General features: G+C 36.8%; 1 protein-coding gene across 2 annotated transcripts in view; it reads right to left on the reverse strand.

Annotated features, from left to right (window-relative positions):
* Positions 1–20,639, reverse strand: part of LDHB (lactate dehydrogenase B) — a 31,270-nt gene that overhangs the window by 381 nt on the left and 10,250 nt on the right. Inside the window, exons 4-7 of one of the 2 annotated variants that reach the window (XM_057491431.1) lie at positions 19,159–19,332; positions 15,734–15,851; positions 14,835–14,958; positions 13,410–13,617 (exon numbers count right to left, since the gene is read on the reverse strand). In XM_057491431.1, coding sequence (XP_057347414.1) covers positions 13,450–13,617; positions 14,835–14,958; positions 15,734–15,851; positions 19,159–19,332 — 584 coding nt within the window. In that variant the 3' untranslated portion in view covers positions 13,410–13,449. Of the gene's footprint in view, positions 1–13,247; positions 13,618–14,834; positions 14,959–15,733; positions 15,852–19,158; positions 19,333–20,639 lie in introns of those variants that run through there. The other variant, XM_036889428.2, reaches the window with a different exon arrangement.

Consider the following 20,639-nt stretch of genomic DNA (forward strand, 5'->3'; position numbering starts at 1 on the left):
CATACTAAATAAAAACAAGTAGTAGGCAAAATAAATAAATAAATAAACAAATAAATAAATAAATTTTGTAAAAAAAAAGTGTACATATCCGCTTCTACTCATGATATATAATAAATAGAGGACTGGAATAGATAATAACAAAATTTTTGCAATGGTTCTCCTCAGATAGAGATATTATAATTAGTATTTCTGTGATCTTTCTTATTTATTTGTGTTATACAAATTTTCTGCAACAAATTCATACACATATACCAAGATAGGTGAAACTTTAATCGTATCACCTCGTGGTTGTTTCACCCATTCCCATTCTCATTACTTTGAATTTTTGAAAAGCCTGGTCCTTGGTTCTCACTTGAGTTTGTTTTCTTCAAGTCCCAGGACTCTCAAAATACACCATCTCCAATGACCCACCAAAGTAGGCAGGTAACTCTTTTGATCCTGTAATTCTCAATATGAGGACATCCTCTACCAATCCTTTGCTTTGTAGTGGCAAATGTCATCTTGAAAATTGCTCGCTGGGATAAGTGAAACATGGTGAAATAAGTGGCGCCATGTGAACTATGTCCTTGGCACGTAACTTCATCTAGCCACACCATCTGGGGCCAATCTCCATCTTTCAGCTGTGTGTGCAAAGATAGGCAGTCATTTAGGCAAGAAAATGAGGGAAGAAATCAGAGAGGAGGTTCTTTGCTTCCTAGATCCCTGATTATTCTCCAATAAGATTTGTGCTTAAAACACAAACCGGGGGAAGGAGGACAGAAAGGGGCGGAGGAGAGGGGTCTCTCCAAGATAGAAGGACTCTCAAAAGCTCCTGATTCTTAATTTCACACTCACACTAACATTTTATCATTGAATGAAAAGAGGGGAGAATCAATTAGGAAACAGGAAGACCCATGTTAGGTTTCTGTGGTCAGTGTCCAGCAGAGGTCACTAGATACATTTAGAAAACCACGCATTTGCTTCGACCTTGTTCAGTCTCCTTGACTGTCTTTAGATGTCAAAGGCGTGCTTAGCTGGCACTTGCAAATGTAGAAAAACTCAGCTAATGTATATACAGAGCAACTACTATGCACTGCCATTCTAGGAGTTTGAGCCCCTGTGAATAAGAGGTGAAAGAATGAGATCTGAGGGAAGAGAGAAGGCAGAGAAATGATCTCTCTCTGGGAGGACAGTGAGTCACCCTGAGAAGTTCGAATTTTGTACTGCTTTTGTTAGAGTACATCCCTACTCCATTATCCCATTAAATTTTCAATAAAATAAATATGACCAATTAAAAAAATACATGTGTGTGTGTGTATATATATATATGTTTTAAAAAATCAGAATCCTGAGTAAAAGTGTAGGCAGATGAAAGCAAAAGCTCCCAGAAGCGGAAGCCTCGGCCTGCTGCTGCTGCGTGTTCACCAGAGGCCTGTGGCGAGGCAGCCCAGCGAGACTGTTAAAGCAAGGGCCCTGGAGTCAGGTAACGGGACTCTTGAACAGCCCATAACATGGGGTGTAATACTTACCTCATGGGGCTGTTGTGAGGAACAGATATGAGAACATATGCACATCCCTTCTACAGTGTCTGCCGAATCCTACTTGGGCTCAGAGTCCAGAGATGGCGGTCTAGACGCATGAAGTTGGCCAACGGTGGAACCCGGGATGCTCCTCTGCCTCCTGCCCCGTCTCAGCTCAGCAGGGCGTTAGTTGCCTGCCATCTGGACTCTTCTTTCCTCCCTTCTCACCTTTCCCCTTAGATGCAGGAACACTTGTGGGGAGGTTAGAGATACTAAGCAACAGGCTGACTTTTCTGACATTCTCCACTTAGTTTGGGGTGTAGAATATTGCCAGATCTTTTTACACGGTCACTTTACACTAAGTATATATAGATACATACACACACACACATATATATATATATACAGATACATATGCTGTACAGAAGCTTATAAAATATGCATATTTACATACATACCTATGAGAAAATGCCAAATGTGACAAAGATAACAAGTCAAGTTATGTATGTGGCCACGTTTAACTTTCTTCCAAAACAGAAAGAGATGGTGAGTAATATTTATTTGCTTGTTTTTTACTATAGTGAAAGAAACTCTAATGGAAGTACAACCATTGTTCTAAATTGGTTTCTGTTAGATGGAACACCCGTTGGTAATCACCTTCTTTACCTTCCACATCAATGCTGTGTAGTTTAGGCAAACCAGAGTTTGGAGCCCACCCAGAATACACGAGACCCCAGGGAACGCTTGTACCACCAATGTCCATCAAATGTCCCCTTGAGATCATATAGTTTTTGATTTAGCTGTTTCTATCAACCTGATAAATCTCCATTTTTATGTGCAGAAGGCATAAAAGTCTGTTATCATTAGACACAAATCCTGGATGTGACAGTGTCAGAACAAAAGGAAAAGTCACAACAGTCATAGATATTCCTCAGTGCAATTATAAACAATTCTGTGGGAAAGTGAGATTTTTTAATTTAGTGTTAGATTACATTCACATTAAAATTTTTTTTTAATTAAGTCTTTCACAAGATCAGTATGGGTTATTTCTCAGTCACTACACCACAATCACTTTATGTTATTAGCAATTACACAGGTACCAAGACAAGTAGTTCTTGTAACACTGAAATGGCTCCCAGGAAATACTGTGGAATCACTTTCAGGATGTAGGTGATTATAAAACTCTTTAGTGTTGATTTAGGTTGGAAGGATGTGAAGAAGAGAGGGGCATTAGAACATGCTAAGAGATCTTTTTCTAAGTCCATTTGCCAGATGGCAAATATATTCTGTTGTTTGTTTTAAGAGGTCTTTCTAACAGTGCAATGAAGACAGGAATGCAAGCATATGCTTCAGCGTATTGATATCTCAGTGATTAAAAGCATGGGTTTGATTCTTGGGGTTGCATTTTTTAGGTGTGTTCTTGCAGGTAATTACTTTAGATAAAGTCAGTATTTCACCAAATATATAGCTGCCTAGTTAAAACCATAAATGAAAAAATTACATAAGGTAATACAACTCTCTCTATGGTCTACAGGGCATGTTAACATTATGGTTAAAAAAAAAGTTTCCTTTCATTTTGTTTTTGTTTTTTGGTGAAAAGAATTAGAAACTTTAGCTTTACTTTCAAAGCCAAACTTTGTTTTATTTATTTCATGAGTAAAAGCAAAATTTAAGAGTGTTTACTCTTTAGATCATGTACTAAACTGGGTTCCTCAGTCATCCTGGGAATACGGCCACCTGGCTGAGAACACATTTCCCAGGTTTCTTAAAACCAAGTGTAGACACATTACTGATTTTCTCACCAAAGGAATGTAACAGAACTGATTAATGCACCTGACTTCAGGTTCCCCCAAAATCTCATAATTCATGAAAATGTTTTTTCCTCCTGACAATATATCATATAACATCAAAATTAGCCAAGTTGTGGCTCTTATGTAAGCGGCAGCCTATTCCTGAGGGTAAATTGATCAGAAAAGATCAAATAACTGTAGTATAAGGAGATACCTCTCAGGTAAGTTCAGGAAATGAAGAATCAGAATATAATGCATGCAGTATCTTCTAAAGTAGCCAAGAAAGGGTTAGAATTAAAGGCAATTTACTATCTCTTTGGCAATTAGCTTAGCTGTTACTATCCTTCAAGGGAGAGATGTGCAAATATGTGGAGACACAGTTAAAAGTATGCAATTAAAATCTGATGTTGAGTTCTTAAATCCCAGACCAAATGAATTTCTGCACTGAAATTCAAGGGTACTGTCTTCCTGAAAGCATTTATTATCTCAACTTTGCAACTGGTTAAAATTAGGGCTTGAGACAGGAATTGAACATACAGCTTTTGCAAGATTAGTTGTGAGAAAAAGACTTTGAAAGTTGTTTTTCAAGTATATATTGTCTCAAACCATGTACATTTTAATTAGGGATTTTTAAGATTCCCAAACACTTTTGGGAGGGAAAATATCTACATGTTTGAAACTGGGTGAATTCTACAAATAACAAAGAATGGCTTCTTAAAGTACTTATGAACTACTGGTTAAATACCTGGCATAGTTCACCACTTTGGGGACAATATTGAGACACGTGTATCAGGCTGTCAGATAAAATTAAAACTTTTGTCTTAGTTGTGTAGAATATTAGAAACTCACCTCTACCAAAATACATCATTTAAAATAAAAGAATTTGTCTCCTTCAGGGAAGAGCAGGGAAGTCTGTAGAATAACAGAAGGTTATTATCTGTCCAAACATCTGTTTCCTTCTCTTTTGTTTTTGGTGCTTTTTTTTTTGTTTCGTTTTTTTCTTTTTTGAGGGCTTCAGAAGATTGTAAGGGCTAGACTTACTCTTGGTAGTGATGGTAATTATTTACCAAGACTATATATATTTTTAAATCCTCATGGAGAAAGACTTCTTTAAAACTATCTGAAAGTCATGTAGAAAGGGACCATCGTGTCCTGGCACAATTAACTTATCCACTAGAGTCAGCATACGACACAGAAACTGGACCTGTTAAAACAAAATTCTATGAGAAATACTGCTCATCCAGTTTCCCTTCTCTGGATAGAAGGAGGCTGAGTGAGGTTCAGGTGCCATTCATCCAGGTGAGACTTTTAATGCACATCAGTCTCTGGAGAGTTTCATTATTTAGGATTTTATGAAGACAACAGGCTTAGATAAGAAGGACTGAATTCATGTTATACCATGAATAATATGAACGATTTTTAAACATTTAGCTTAAGTGTGGTGTATGCAGCAAAATCCAAATGATAGTTCTGTTATTAATTTCAGGTTTTGTCTTTGCAAGGAACTGCTGAAAGCCCTTACCTAGATGTCTGAAAGAGAAGTCTTCTCCTTATTTCTAGATCTTCTCTCTGAGATGCCCAGGTTCTCCTGATGATTTCTCCAATGTTTCCTGCCCTTCCGTCTGTTTCATGACACTCCCTACTGGGAATCCCTATCTCATGTCAGGGTCTTTTTTAATACTTACAAATTTTTCATTCAGAGCCTGGAAATGCTCATAGTTTATTTTAAGCCCTGAGTCCTATCAGCTTTTCCTCTTTAACTTTTTATCTCAAAGGGATCCATTTCTCTGCTGCCTGTGAGTTGCTGTGGACCAAGTTATCATCATCTGAAACCTGTTAATGGCCTTAGCCTTCTTCCTCCTAAAGTGTCCCCACATTCACCTGGTTCTCCTTCTTGCCACAAGCACATAGTCCGTAGGAAACTATGACCACATTGCTATTGTTCTTTAAACGTCCCATCCAAGTCTATTCCATGTGGATAAATCCAATCCACCACCCCAAAAACAACTACCACCCCCTCACACTCCTCTGCTACCAAAACTGAAACCAAAACCTCAGTTCATTCAGAGTCAGCTTGGAATTCAAGTAATTTCATATTGGAAAGGACAGATATCTTGGTGATATTGTTTTCCCACTCAAGAATATAAAATTATTTCTGTATTCAGTTCTTTTAATTAGTAGATTTTAGAACATAAAATTATTTTATTATAATTTGTAATTAGTAATCTAATTTTCTTCATATAAGATTTCACTTTTATTTAATTTGTTCATCAGTATTTTAAAGACTTTATCATAGTGTGATATGCGAAGTGAGACTTCTTCCCCATTTCAATTTTGAATTTCTTCTAATTTAAAAGAAAGTTATTGATGTTTACATAGTTATCTTATATTTGTTATCTTATTATATTGTCTTATTGATTTTGATAGGTTTCAAATGGTGTTTCTTGGATTTTTTTTAGGTAATTATCTAAAATTATTCTTTCTCAATGTTTATAACACAATTAATTTTTATTTGATTGCAATAGCTAGCCTATACCAAACATTGCCAAATTAACAATCAGAACCATCTATAATGTTTTCCTGACTTTAATGAGGCTGCTTATATTATTAATATTTTAATGTGATGTTTGCTTTACCTCCAAAATATACAGCCTTTATGGTGTTTGCTATTTTTTCTCTTATTTTTACTTTATCAGTTCTACTTATTTTTCCAACTTGCTGATTTCAGTTATAGAGTTTTATTTTAAATAATTTCTTGGGTTTTGTTTAACATCAATCTTCCATGCCAATCTTTAAGCAGATAGGAACCATGTATGTCATGGTCACTTTTGGATCTGTGCTGCCAGCAAATTACAGGGCATATTATAGGTATTCCAGAAATATTTCCAGAAAGAATGAATGAGTATGTCTCAATAGCCTCTTAAGGAGGTGGCCGATAATTCCTTAGGGTCCAAGGAACACCTGCTTATCTATTTTACTATTAGAGCTCTGTGGTATCTGGGCACCTATCTGTGATTTTGCTCTTTGGTGTTCAACTTTCCTCGACAAAAATGGTGTTCTTTTCTTTATAATCACTCTTTGAGGGGAGAGTAATTTCCTCATTGGGGTGGACCTGAAGAAAAGATTCTCTCATTGGGCAAAAGCACAATCATTTTTCATAGACTGTTTACTAGTTTAGAGCTTAACAATTTCATATCCTTAAATGATTCATCCTAAACTAACTTAAGCCATGTTTGAAGACAATGAATATCATTTCTGAGAGTCCCCTTTGACCCTCTCTCTTCCATCTACATCCCCCATATCCAAGCTGATAGCACCAGGCATTTGTAGAGCATTCCCATGTGTCAGGCAATGTGCTAGATGCTCTCGGTCTATTAAATATTTCATTCTTACAGCAGCCTTGGGTGGGAAGTACCAATATTATACCCATTTTATAGAAGTGAAAACTGAGACTGAAGTCAATGGACTGGCTCAAAGTTACCCAGCTAACAAGTGTCAGAGCCATGATTTTCATCAGGCAGGCTTACAGTAGAACATGCCTGCCTAACCACTGTGCCTACCTGCTGCTTGTTGCTCTTAAGTCCTATCAATGCAGTTCTGTATCTTCAGAATTCTCCCAGTTCTCTACTTCTCTATCCTCACCACCTTAGTCTAAGTTACAAACATCTGTTGTAATGGTTTCTAGGATCCACTCTTAATACTTGACAACTAAAATGATTTTTGAAACATGCAAATCTGATCAAGTCACAGTCAAACTCAAAACACCCAGCTGCCTTCAAATTCTCTTAGACTAAGGGTCCACATCCTAAACCTGGCTCACAGGCTCTTGCAGAATACAGTACCTGTGTACTTCTGAGCTGCTTCTTTTTCTTAACTGTCCTTTTCTTTTTCTCTGAACACCAGCCACACTGGCTGTCTTTCAGTTTCTGAAATAGGCCACGGTTCTTTCCACCCCACAGCCTTTGTACATGCTGTGCCCTCTGCCTAGAATGCTCTTCAAATCTTTCAAATCTTTCGCATTCAGATCAAATGCACCTATCCCAGAGGAGAACCTTCTATGGCTCCCCAGATAGGGTAGGCCCACTTCTTAAATGTACTTGTTTGTAGCCTGCAATTGTCCTGCATAATACTTACTACAGTTTGTAATTATATGTATCTACTTGTGTGATTGTTTGATTAGTGTCCGTTTCCCACGTGTCTTCATGTCCATTGCCTCTTTCTCCACTCTTTCTCCAGTGCCTATTATTGCCTGGTACAAATTAAGCACTCAGTCAAAATTAATGACTAGATTCATGAACGCATACATCTATTTCTGGAGACATAGGCAGAATTCTTCATGTTTAAGCACTTAAGAGCACAATCAAGTGCATAAAAAAAATAAAGTCATCAAACATGAGTAAAATGCTGTAATGTCAAAGTTGAACAAACAGTGGGGTTTCTTCTAGGAAAAAATAGGAAATTCGGGAAGGAGGAAAAGAAGGGAACAGACAGTGCCCAGACACAGCCCAGGTTTTCTGATGTACCTGCTGGCATGTCAGAGAGGTGAAAGCACTTTCCAGAACCAGTAGCTCTTCCTTCTTAGGGAAAATCTCTGCTAGAAATGATGCATTTTTTGAGTCAAGCATCTCCATCCATCCTAGCGTCATAGCACTTAATTCTCCAGTGAAGGAATTGAGGAGGGAAGAGATTATCTTTTATAAAATATATTTATGTTAATGAACATCTTTTTTTAGAGTTTAATGAGCACACTGTTCTTAAATCTAATATCCCCAAAAGGTCATAATTATCTGAAGAGTCGAAGTACTGTCGGCGTTCCCTGTAGTTCTGAGAGGTCCTGCGTGTTTTTGCGCCACCGCTACTTTCTCCTGCAAACGTGTGTGTGGAAGGAGGCCTCCGCCGCTTGCCCCAACCTCATCATCTAACACTCAGAGCTGGAATCCCGCCCTCCAGAGACGTCAGGCTGCATTTGAAGCCCCCCCCTCCCGCCGCGCCCCCACCCACTACAGTACTGTGACCTGCTTCTGTGCCTGGGCTGAAACTGTCCCTTCTGCCAGCAGTCGGTCCCATTATTCCTGCAACTGCCAACTCCTCTCTTACCCTCCAGGTGTCACTAGACCAAGGCTTTCTCAATCTCCACCCTTCTAGGTTGTGTTAGAAATTCCTCTTTTTTGCTCCTTTAATGCCCTGTGCATTACCTCTGGCTACAGTTGTCCTACTGCATTTTATAATAATTTTCTGGGTGTGCATCTGTTTCTTCTCAACAAGCCTGTTGAAGGCAGAATTGCGTCGTCTTCATCTTGGAATCCCAGCCCCTAGTGAAATAGCTGGAGCTTAACAGTCCATAAAACGTCTGGAGGTTTTGCTTGCAGCTGCTTGTTATGTAGTTTAATTTACTTATAATAAACATTTTTTTAGATAATATTTCAAATGGCTCATAGTGATACATATGATAGTGAGAAGGTTGCACAATTCTGAAGTAGGGTGAAAAAAATTAACAAGGACAGGAATAAAGGATCTCTGAGAATAAAGTTAACACTGGGCACTATCGTAAGTAAAACTCCCTACAGTCTGCCTCAGCCTCAAAATGTCCACATAAAACAAGACATCTTTTCTCTAATTCCGTTCTCCATGCTCACGAAATAAAACACAAAACCAACTCCTCAGGACATATATTTTTTTGAATCTTTAAAAGGGTTTTTGGTGTCCAAATATTTCTAGTATTAAAATTCAAATGGCCGTACTGCTTATTACATGGGTTGAAGCACGGATGAAAGTATATAATTGGCATTTAATTTCAAAGTGAGTTGTAAATATATTCTTGACCTTAGAATGTGTTCAAATTTAATATATAGAAAAAATGCCTTCTTATGTGTCTATATGGATCTTACATAAATATAATATTTAGGTAAAAATAGGTCTTTTAACCTAAAATTGTGTTTTGTTAATATGCATTTGAACTAATATTCACAAAAAGCCTGCTTGAGTCAAGCATTGTGCTAGCACTTTCTCCTGTTCCCCCAACCCTATTAATAGGGTAGAAACAATGTGTGCTTAATCTTTAAATCCTTTAAGTACATTCATGATATCTCCTTGCAAAGCCCTTGACTAATATATATGTGTTTATTTTTGTCTACTGTTAAAAATATCCTGTGCATTGTTCTTAGAATTATGTAGCTGATTAGAAATGACCATGTGTGAGACTTTGGCATGAATTGAAAGTGCCAGCTGCCTGGTATCAGGTGGGAGTCACAATTTCCAGGCAGCCATCTATTTCCTTCTTGCTAAGAGGAGTACCCAGCAACCTTGAGTGTTTTGTAATGTGAGTGATCAAATACCATGTCAGTAGGACAAAAAAGAGATAACCCGGGAGGTGAGTTATCATCACCTTCTGGGTTTTTTTTTCCCCCTGGGGAGAAAAAGTCCTTGTGTTATTGAACCTTTCTAAACCTCTGGGCTTTCTATATTCTTAGGAAGTTGTTCTCACCTCAAACCAGTTTCATCTCAGAATAATCTCATCACCTATATGTCTGTCCTTCTCTGATCCCTAGTGATAAAATTTCTTGGTTGTTTTAAAATAGATTAAATTAAATCTTCTAGGGATGGAAGATGTTTTCTCCAATACCACCCACTTAAATCTATCGATTTTAACATTGTAGAGTCTGTCCTTTATTATCTGTCTTACATTATTAAAGTAATAGAGGCTATTTAAAGAGAATGGTAGATCTGTGGGTTCACACTAATAATCTAGAAATAAGGAAACACATGTCTCAATGCCCTTAGATGCAGATTGCCCTGAAACACAGCAAATATTCAGAAACAGCCTGTTCTAGGAGCTTATAAAGGGACCCAGAATTTCTTATAATGTTTACTATATGTTCTACATGAAAATGTATAGTGTCACATTTAATTGAATCTCAAATTTTTCCAAGAGATAATTACAAGGTCTTAAGAAAGCTTTGTGAACTCTGACTTTATAAACAGTAGCAAATAGCTCTTATAATCTAATGATCTGATTGGCATAGGTTGCTTTACTCTGTGATCTAGGCAAGAACATTAAAAAAAGTCATTACTAGAACATTCAGAATGCTTGTAAAAGACACTTTATAAAAGACGAAGTTATTTTTGTTATTATTCCACAGTGTAGGAGGCTGGAAAAGAAGTGAAATAAGAAGATAAAATTAATGTATCAGAATTTAGGAAGATTTTAATGTCCTTGTTATTTTTATACATTTAAAGCAATTTTTAACACTTCACTTTAAAAACTTTTAATAAACAATATAATCACCTTTTTCAAAAGCCAAAAAGTATAAAAATTTCACTGTAAAATGCGCCCTTCCATACTCCCTCTCCTCCATGATCTGTTAACTCTAAAGGTATATGGGCTTTTTTATAGCCTTATGGTTTCTTAACGTGCATACAATCAAACATAAAATATGTTCTTTTCCGCTCTCCATTTTTCTGCAGGCTATTCTTTTCACTTATTGATATATCTTTCTGTGTTGGTATGTGGAAAGTATGCTCATTCTTTTACACAATGGTATAGTATTCCAGTAAATGAAGAGAGGCACTTTAACAGTCCTCTATTGATGAACATTTCAATTATTTACTCTTTTTCTATTATAAACAATGCTGCCTAAGACATTCTTAATGTCATTCTTTTGCTAGTATGTAGGATTACTTCTCAAAAATGGAACTTCTGAATCAAAGGCATATGTTTTCACAATTTTGATAGATATTGCTCAATTGCCCTCTATAAGGGTTATATCAGTTCATCCTCTTTCCCACGGTAAATGAGTCCCATTTTCCCACAGGCATGCTATTAGTGTGTTATCAAACACTATAGGATTTTTTTCCTATTAGGTAAAAAATGGTGTATCAGTATACTTTTAACTTGTATTTCTTATGAGTGAAGACGATTTTTCACATATTTCATAGCTATCTGCTTCCTTTTTTGAGAACTATCTGTTCATATCTTTTATTTTTTTATGGCATTTAAAAAATCAATTTCTAATAAGTCTTTACAGGGAGTCCTTATATCACCCTTTGCCTGTGATAGGAATGGATACACCCCCCCAACCCCCACCCTGGCTTGTTGTCTTTTGACTTAATGTCATTTTTTCCCAGGTAGGCAGTTCTTTTCTGTGGTTGAATTGAACCACTCTTTTCTTTCATGACTAGATTTGGAGACTTAGTTAGAAAGATCCTTCCAAGTTCAAGGTAATAAAGGAATGTGCCCCGTTTTCTAACTTACATGTTTGCTTTTTCTTTCTATATTTAAATCTTTGATTCATTTAGAAATTGTCTTGCACTGAATGAGAGGATGTAGGACTGGAATTGCTATGTAACTTGCCACAGAAACTGCAAATCAAGTCGATATACAGAGGGAAGAGCTGAACAGGGAGTTGGAGAAAAACTTGATAATCCTGGTGATATTTTTGCTGTTCTGAATAGAGTCCTGCTTCATGTCAGTACACTTCCAGACTTTTCAGTTAGGTGCACCAATACATCCTTCCATTTCAGCCACTTTTAAGGAATATTAACCAATAGATCTGCACACTAGCTTGGCTGCATTTACACCAGTCAGATTAGTCCTATTGGGTCTCCGTTTCTCCTCTGTAACATACTTGGGCCAAGGTTACTTTCAGTGCTAAAATTTTTTAAGATAAAATTTCCTTTATGGATTTATTTTACATCAGTTCCAAATAGTGGTATTTGCCTTTTGGATATTAACCTATGGAATATCTGAATCTATGTTAATCAGTCAGGTGTTACTAGGCATCCCCTCTATTCCCAGGCTACGCTGACAGTTCCATTTTCTGTTTTGCCCCAGAGACAAACTAAAGCATCCCAACTGAATTTGATGACTGTGCATTTTTCAGTGCCCTGCTGTGTTCTTTTATTCAAGTCTCTCTCTTCAATCAGATAAGAGTTATTTGCTTCCAGGTACTGGGCCTTATGTTTGGTTGTTCCCAAGTCTTACAGTGTTGCGAAGAATTAACTTTGGGGAGCCATGAACGTGGTTATTTTCTGCTGGCGTAAATGCAATCTCGGAGCAGGCAAACCATACCTGGTGTGGCAGCTCCGTAAAAACCCAGGACCCAGACCTCTCCCAGCTCATCTCTGCCATTCCAAGCATTTTGTTTTTGCCTTTCTGCACATTGGCACTGACAGCTGCTAAATTTGAGGTTAGTCTTCCCATTCTTTTGGCATTAAAATGTATTATCTGACCATATGATGGTAAGAATGTATGGTCATCTTTTGCTCCATGTCCTCGGTGGCAAAATTAAAAGTTGCCAAAGTTTTATTGAGGCCCCCTACACATCCTTCTTTCCCATCCCTGACAAAGTTTAAAAATTTTCAATTGATCTATGAAATGCAAGCTTGGAAACCACGGGCTTATTGTAAATTCAGCATTGTATATAAACTAGAACAAAGTTGACATTAAATAACCTTCCTCTTTACAGCTAAGTATGATCATAATACCAAAGACTGAGGCAACTGGGAAATGTGACCTGAGACAGGCACCTAACACTTGTGTTTCAGTCTCCACTTCCGTAAAAGTACACCACCAAGAGTGAAGCCGACTGAAAACTATTTGTTGACCCTGAGTGAACATGTGTCAATGTTGACTCAACTGTTAACAAGTGTACCACTGTGGTGATGCTCAAACCACCTGTTTGCATGTGTCAAGTGGTATATGGGAAATCTCTATACCTCCCTCTCAGTTTTGCTGTGGACCTAAAAATGCTCTAAAAAAAAAATAAAATCTTTTAAAAGATTAACCATATTCTTAGGACAACAAAACCATTGCCACAGTGTAATGAAGGATTTTCATGCTGTCTGGAGGAAGAATATAGAAAATGAAGTGTGAATGACAAAGAAATTTGGGATGTGGAAGAAGAACTCTTTGAAAAACTGAAATCTTTCAGAAATCGTTAAAGAATCCCAGAAACAGAAGCACACTATGATAGCTAATTTTATTTGTTCAAGGGCTTATAGTGCAAGCATTAAACTAAGCATGGGCTTTGATCTTGTGAGCCCAGATTCACATATTTAGGAAGATAAAAGCAAACTGCAATCCATGTACATGGATGAAAACTAAAGGCTTGTAGTTAATCACTTTGTAGTTTCTTAAGTTTCTACAGCCTAGAAGCCAGAAGTCACAGGTCTTTCAGGTCCTTCTGGATGTCCCACAGCGTATCTGCACTTTTCTTCAGCTGAGCAACCTCATCATCCTTCAGCTTCTGGTTAATGACACTGGTTAATCCCCGGGCATTCAGGATACATGGAAGGCTCAGGAAGACTTCGTTCTCAATGCCATACATCCCCTGCCAGACAAGAAAAGCACTTAGATTAAGAAATGAAATCACAGGTCCTACCTGAACAAGAAAAAAAATGTGGGAAATGGGATACGCACAAGCTCATTCTTTCATTTCCCTAATACTTATATTTTGAATTAAGTTTTATACACAGAACATACAATATACTCTGATAAAACTAACAATTTCTAAGAAAGTCATAAGCATTTTATTGAACGTTACTACATCTCTCTCTGCTTAGATATGCTTCAGTATGATTTGGTACATAAGCCTTCAAATTAAATTGCATTCTAACATGGATCTTAATGCGCTACTTTTCATGAAGTCCCAGGTTTCTTAAAATTCTTTAGTTTGGGAGGGAATTTTAGGTGGTAACTGACCTACAGGGTCCTGAATAGCAGTTGGAGGCCACTCAAAAGCAAGATTCCTACAACACCTACAAGCTGGTCAGTTTAACTACATAACTAATTAGTTTATGTAACTATATGGTGTATTTTAGTAATTTTTAAAAGCTTTTGTTTCAAAAATTCTATACATATACCAAAGTAGAGAATAAATGAGTTGTTATGTATACACTCCAAGACTTAGTAATTATTCAACATTTCTGCCATACTTGCTTTTAAAATTTTTTTTATATTAATGAGAAAAAAAATAGACAACTGACAACACATTTTACTGCCAAATACTGTCTGTCTCTTTTGCAATTCTCTTCATCTACTGGCTTCCCCTCTTACTTTTTCACCCCTGCTACTGACTTGTAGAAAATGAGTTGGAGACCTTATACAGTGTTTTAATACAATTGTAGTTTTATTTTAAAATAACCAATTTCTACTTAACTGCTCCATAGTTTTTATTTAAACTAAATTTGCTAAGGTATTAAGTGCTACATCAAAGGCAATCTATAGTTTAATACACCACTGGAAATGAAACTATTATACTGACAGAAATGATCATGTATTTTGAGAATGTGCCAATTAAGATGAATTAGTATTTAATTTGCCCCATCACCAAGGGAGAATTATTAAAGTTTACAGGATCTCTCAGCCTCTACAAATTTTATGGTTCTTGTCATAAGCTTCTGCTGGAAAAGTAGAAAAGTTTCCTAAAACTCTGGAGATACAGAAATGATTGGAATGAGACTTTATCTTATCCTTTTGAAAATGCATCTATGTATGGAAAACAATACACAAGAAATCAACATTTTATTTTGTAATAGCTTGTCTTACCTTCACCATTGTTGACACTGGATGAATTCTGGACAGATTTTTCAACATCGATTCAATGAGATCAGCCACACTTAGTCCAATAGCCCAGTTGGTGTATCCTTTTAGCTTGATGACTTCATAGGCACTAAGAAAAAAATTTGTAAAAAAAATCATTGCAATCAGTCTCAATGATTACTGAAACCAGACTTTCAGTATGACTCCTGCTCTAATTTTGAGTTATTAAAGCATTTTTATCTCAGTGTCCTCTTCTATAAAATGAGGATAACAACGGTATCAATTTCCTAAGTTTGTTGAATGAGTTAATATATGGGAAATGTTTGAAATTGTAAACACTACACACGGCTTCCCCAAGAATATAGTTAATAAGTACCATCATACTATAGACTGAATTCAAGCCTATAGTCTTTACTTCAGTTCAAAACGACAACTTATTTTATAGTTAAGGAAAAGGTCATAGGAAGACAGTAAGTAAAAAAAAAGTTTTAAAAAAGGAAAAAGGAGGGAAAGGGAGACCACCTTAGTTGTGTGGACAAGTTTAATGCTTTTAGACACTTTCAGCAATTAATCAAATATTTCAGGCTATTGTAAGCTTAATGCTGTCTTCGGTTCTAGGTAAGTCAACCATGTTTGTCAACAGGAGGCAATTCATAAGCCCTACTCACTTGTTAATTCTGTGTTTTGCTCCTGTTACCTCTACAACAGAATTTCTCCAGCAAAACATTTTGCTTTCTCTAGGGAAACTTGCCTAGCAAGTGTGACCAGTATAAGTCAGTCTGGTCTATTTTTACAACAACTGCATATTTACTGTATTAAGAGCTTATCTGAGCAGGCAGCCACGGACATTGTTATTCTATCTAAAGATGAAATTGATCATCTTAAATCAAACCCATTCCACTTACCTTTCCACCACCATCTTATGCACTTCCTTCCAATTTTCGCTATCATTGTCCGTTCCCATTTCTGGATTCAGTTCCTGGAGAGAAACCCCTGCCACATTCACTCCACTCCACACGGCCACTGTAGAGAAAGGACAGTTTCTTATTTCCGACACTTAAAAAAAAAATCCTTTCTTCATTCAGATTTCACCTGGGATGCAGGTGACCGGAACTTCTCCAATGAGAACTGCCTCCAGCATACATCTCCCCAAAAGGCTGACACTTGCCTTCAGTGGCCACACATCTGACCTTTTAGTGCAAAACAGAACTTTTGTGTCATACTTATGGAGAATAATAAACATTGTGCCTCCCTCCAGGTTTGTAAAATCACACAGGATTCTAGTTTGGAACTATCCTAATTAACTTTTAGCTTGAGAATTCTTCACTTTCCTCCTGCTTATTTTTTAATTATGAACCCTTTTCTTCTGGAGTGAAGTAAAAACAAAACAAAACAAATTCTGGGATAAGATTCAAAGAGAAGCATGCCTCGTTTCATTGCTCTTCACTGTACTGCACTTTGCAGATATGGCATTTTTTAGAAATCGAAGTTTTGTGTGGCAACCCTGGGTTGAGCACGTCTATTCATAGCACCATTTCCCCAACCATCAATTAGCTTACTTTGTGACTCTGCTGCATTTGGGAATTCTTGCATCCTTTCAGACTTTTTCGTCATTATTATATGTGTTGTGGTGATCTGTAATCAGTGATCACAGTTTGTTGAAAGCTCAGCAGACAGCATCTTTCTTTAATCAATAGTTTTTAAGGTATGTAAACTGGGTTTTTTTTTAAATACACAATGTGATTGCATATTTCATAGACTATAGGATAGTGTACACATAACTTTTATATGCACTGGGAAACCAAAAAACTCATTTGGCTCACTTGACCATACTGGTCTAGAACTGAACACACAGTATCTTCAAGGTATGTCTGCATTAGGCTAATTATCTCTTCTCATGCCCCATCAAGCCCAGTCTCTCTCTCGAAAGAAACTCCATGTAACCATAATGCATTTTCTGGTCTTAACTTGATCAAATGTTTTCTTCCAAGACTGCCTCCAGAGGCACAGAAGACAAAGTCTGTCATTGGCTGTACCTTTTGGAGGCTCTGATGCACCAAAACACCCCTCACCTCTTTTTAACACCTGCCCAGACAAAAGCATATTTTGAAGATCTAGGTGTACAGAGATGACTAAGGACATGCTCTGGGCCCTGGGTAAGTTTAGACCCCAGTTGAGAAACAGACAAAAGAAACTAAAGCAATGGTACGAGCTATCACCGAGGTATGGGGAGTGTAATAAAATGCAAATAAGGGTCTTAATTTAGGGGAAAAGAGTGTCAGAAAGGGCTACAAAAAATAGGCATTTGAACCGGAACTTGAAAAACAAGTATATGTTCCTCAGGAAGCTTTGGAAGAAAACACTATAGACCCAGGAAACATGAACAAAGGCGTAGGGTAAAGTCTAGTGTGGCTAGAGCCAGCTATGAAGGGCAATGCTGTCGTGGCCAAGTAAGGCCCCCTTTCAGTCCACAACCTGAGTGAATTCAGGCTTACTATTGAGAAACTAAGGCATTTTCCTGGCTTTTAATAAAAACTATGCAATCTGGAAACAGGAAAAAAGATGTTCTGGGAAAAATGACACAGTGAAAAGTGAACAAAACGTGGGTAAGAATCAAGAGACATGAATACTGTTGTAGTTACATCACTAACTAGCTAAAGGATCTTGAGCAAGCCACTATGCCTGCTTTGCTTCAACTTTTTCCTCATTAAAATTCAAATCCTAAAGTACAGGACATGTAACATCACTTCCAGATCTGTGGTTCTAGTAATCCTACAACTGCTAATAACGAGCATTTATTTAACTTTCACTGTACACCAGATATTGTATTAAATATTTTTATATAGGACAAGAGTTTTGACAAATCCTTGAATATTAGGAATGTTTGAATGAAGTGGTACAATGTGTCCAAACAAAAAAAAGCATCATTATATAAAAAAAGCAAAAATGCAGTAGTTTTTAAGACTATAAAATAAAATTCTTGTACCACATCAAACTCTACTAAAAATCATATTATATGATCTCACTAAATTCAAAGGAAAATTTACATCTTAATATTTTAGGGAGAAAACAGTTCCTTGCATAGAGAACAATAAAATAAATTCTTATTTTATTAATTAAATTAATATTAAAATGTTTTAGATTGTTTTATACCATAAGCCTTGTCAGTGTATTATGATTTAATAAATAGGCTTAGAGTTATCAATTACAATCAGAATTGTTCATAAATATTTCTACATAAAATTGGGACAGAAATATTAAAATAGTAACAATATTCATATTAAATGAAATACAAATATTTCATTTAAATGAAAAGGGAAATAATGACTTAAAGTATTTAGAATAAACGGTTTCTGTTTCCAAACAAAGCATTATAAAAGAAATAGAAGTGCAATGTAATTTTAGTGTTGGTCTTTTTACAATAAGTAATTTATGCCCAACAATTCTATTTAAATTCCTAAGGAAAATATTTGAGACATTTACCATATGGTTTCTTACTACTTAAATGATTACTACACCATCACTAATGGTGTATTAAAACTCAGATTTCATGTGAAGCTATTTATTTTACATTACAGAACAGTAAGCACTAGTTATTTAAAACCTTTTGTTAGCCAGTCATTCCTCCTTCAATAAGCATGATGGATATAATAGTTCTGCTCATGGAGAGGGCCTAAGAAGCAAAGGCATACTAGGAGCATGAGCACACCCGTGGCCAGATCTTGGTTTCTAAATACCATTCCCCTTAGAAGGAAATGGGACTCACTGGAGAAACAAATGATGCCAGTGCTAGGAAATGGAAAGTTCAAGATGAACCCAGTACACTTTATTGTTCCAGAAAGCAAAAAAGGGCTCAGAAGATTATGGGACATGTCCAAGACACAGAAGCCGGCTTGAAGAGCCTCTAACTTGCCCAATCTGGGACAATGTGTACATTACAATGATGATGACAGAACATTTGTGGAATAGAATAAAAATCTGAGTCCACATGGATATAAATAAATGGAGAAAAGAAAGCTCTCTTTCACTGTAGAGTACAACTAACAAATGTATAAAGAATGACTGAATTAGAATAGTGTCTGACAGCTATCGCAGTAATAATTTATTTAATCAAGAATCATTAATGGATACTAACATAGCAGGCAAAAATTGATAAGGAATCCTGTATTTACTTAGTCAATATCAAAGTATCCCCCAACAAATTACTTGTGATGTGAATTACGTGAAAAGACATAAAAGTAATCTTTAAGAAACAAAAAATTCAGGATGGCAAGAATGATACTATAAATACCCAGTAAATATTATTATTACTACTATTTTTCTTTTTTACCACTTGAGTCGCCATGTTCTCCCAAAATCCATCCATGGCAGCTGCTGGGATGGATGCCAAGTTTCTCAGCCATAAGATAGCGAAATCTAGCAGAATCCAGATTGCATCCACTTCCAATCACACGGTGCTTGGGTAACCCACTTAGTTTCCAGGTAACATATGTGAGAATATCCACTAAAAATTTTAGAAATAACATATGTAAGTAAATCAAAACTGATTTCAACTGTCATGCCAATTTGTGGATGCCCCTTCTTCCTCCTCCCCAACTTCCCCAGTCCCAACATGAGACATGGCCAGAAAGACGTAAATCCTTTGACTTTACAGTTAAGAGATAATGGGGTGAGAGAGAACCAGATTGTTGCTTATGTTTCTTCCTAACAGTCCATGATTGTAATGACTGTCATCATTAACCATGTCACTGGTTACTAAACTACAACGGCATGCTACTGTACTTCCCAGGCACAAGATATTATTCAGTAAATGACTCTGATAATACAGGGTATTAACATTTCTACTACATAATGAAAGGACCTCTGTGATAGAACCTTTATTCTGGTGTGGCACAGCTTAAGACTGCAGACAGGTAAACCTGGCTGGTCTAGACAGGACCACAGCACTTACAGGGTAGGCTGTGAAAAGTAGCAACATGCACAAGCAAGGCAGGCAAAGGATAAATCTTTAAGTCTCCACCGCCATGCGCATATGCAGACACCCACTAAGATATTTTAAGGTCGTTTTGGACTCGATACTATAAACTCTTCCTTGACAACTTTGACTCAGTGGGGTGACTCTGGAGAGTTAAGACTTTTGATGCTATGCCTAGAAAGTTGTATGACCAGTCAATAATGTCTGCCTCAGGCACAGGATGCTCCAACTGTATTATGTGCCAGGTACTTGTCATTCCTGTTTTATATCCTTCTGCCGTTATATATTTATTTACGACAAGTTTTACATATAAGATCACACTATGTAGTAACCCCCCAATCCAGGATTGCAGAGAATAGTAAAATAATCTCTGTTCTTCTTGGCTCCCAACTCTTAATATTCCATAATAAACTGACAGCTATCACATACTTCATTTTATTGCACTTAGCAAAAACTGTGTTTTTTGAGAACGGAGGGTTTGTGGCAACCTTGCATAGAGCAAGTCGATCAGCACCCTTTTCTCCAACAGCATTTGCTCACTTTGTGTCTCTGTGTCACACTATGGGGATTCTCACAATATTTAAATTTTTTTGTTATTATATTTATTTTCATGATCTGTGGTCCGTGATCTTTATGTTACCACTTAATTGTTTTGGGGTGAAAAAAACTGTATTCATCAAAGATGGAAAACTTAACCAATAAATGTGTGTCCTGATGGCAAATGGGGGGAAGAGAACTAGAGTGAGAAGTGGAGCCTCAAGATGGGACTGAACTGCTGCCATCTCAGCATAAAACCTGAATGACTGAGTTGCTTTTTATGGACAAGCACAGAAAGT

The sequence above is a fragment of the Manis pentadactyla genome, chromosome 14, assembly GCF_030020395.1.
Source record: "Manis pentadactyla isolate mManPen7 chromosome 14, mManPen7.hap1, whole genome shotgun sequence".
Taxonomy (NCBI): domain Eukaryota; kingdom Metazoa; phylum Chordata; class Mammalia; order Pholidota; family Manidae; genus Manis; species Manis pentadactyla.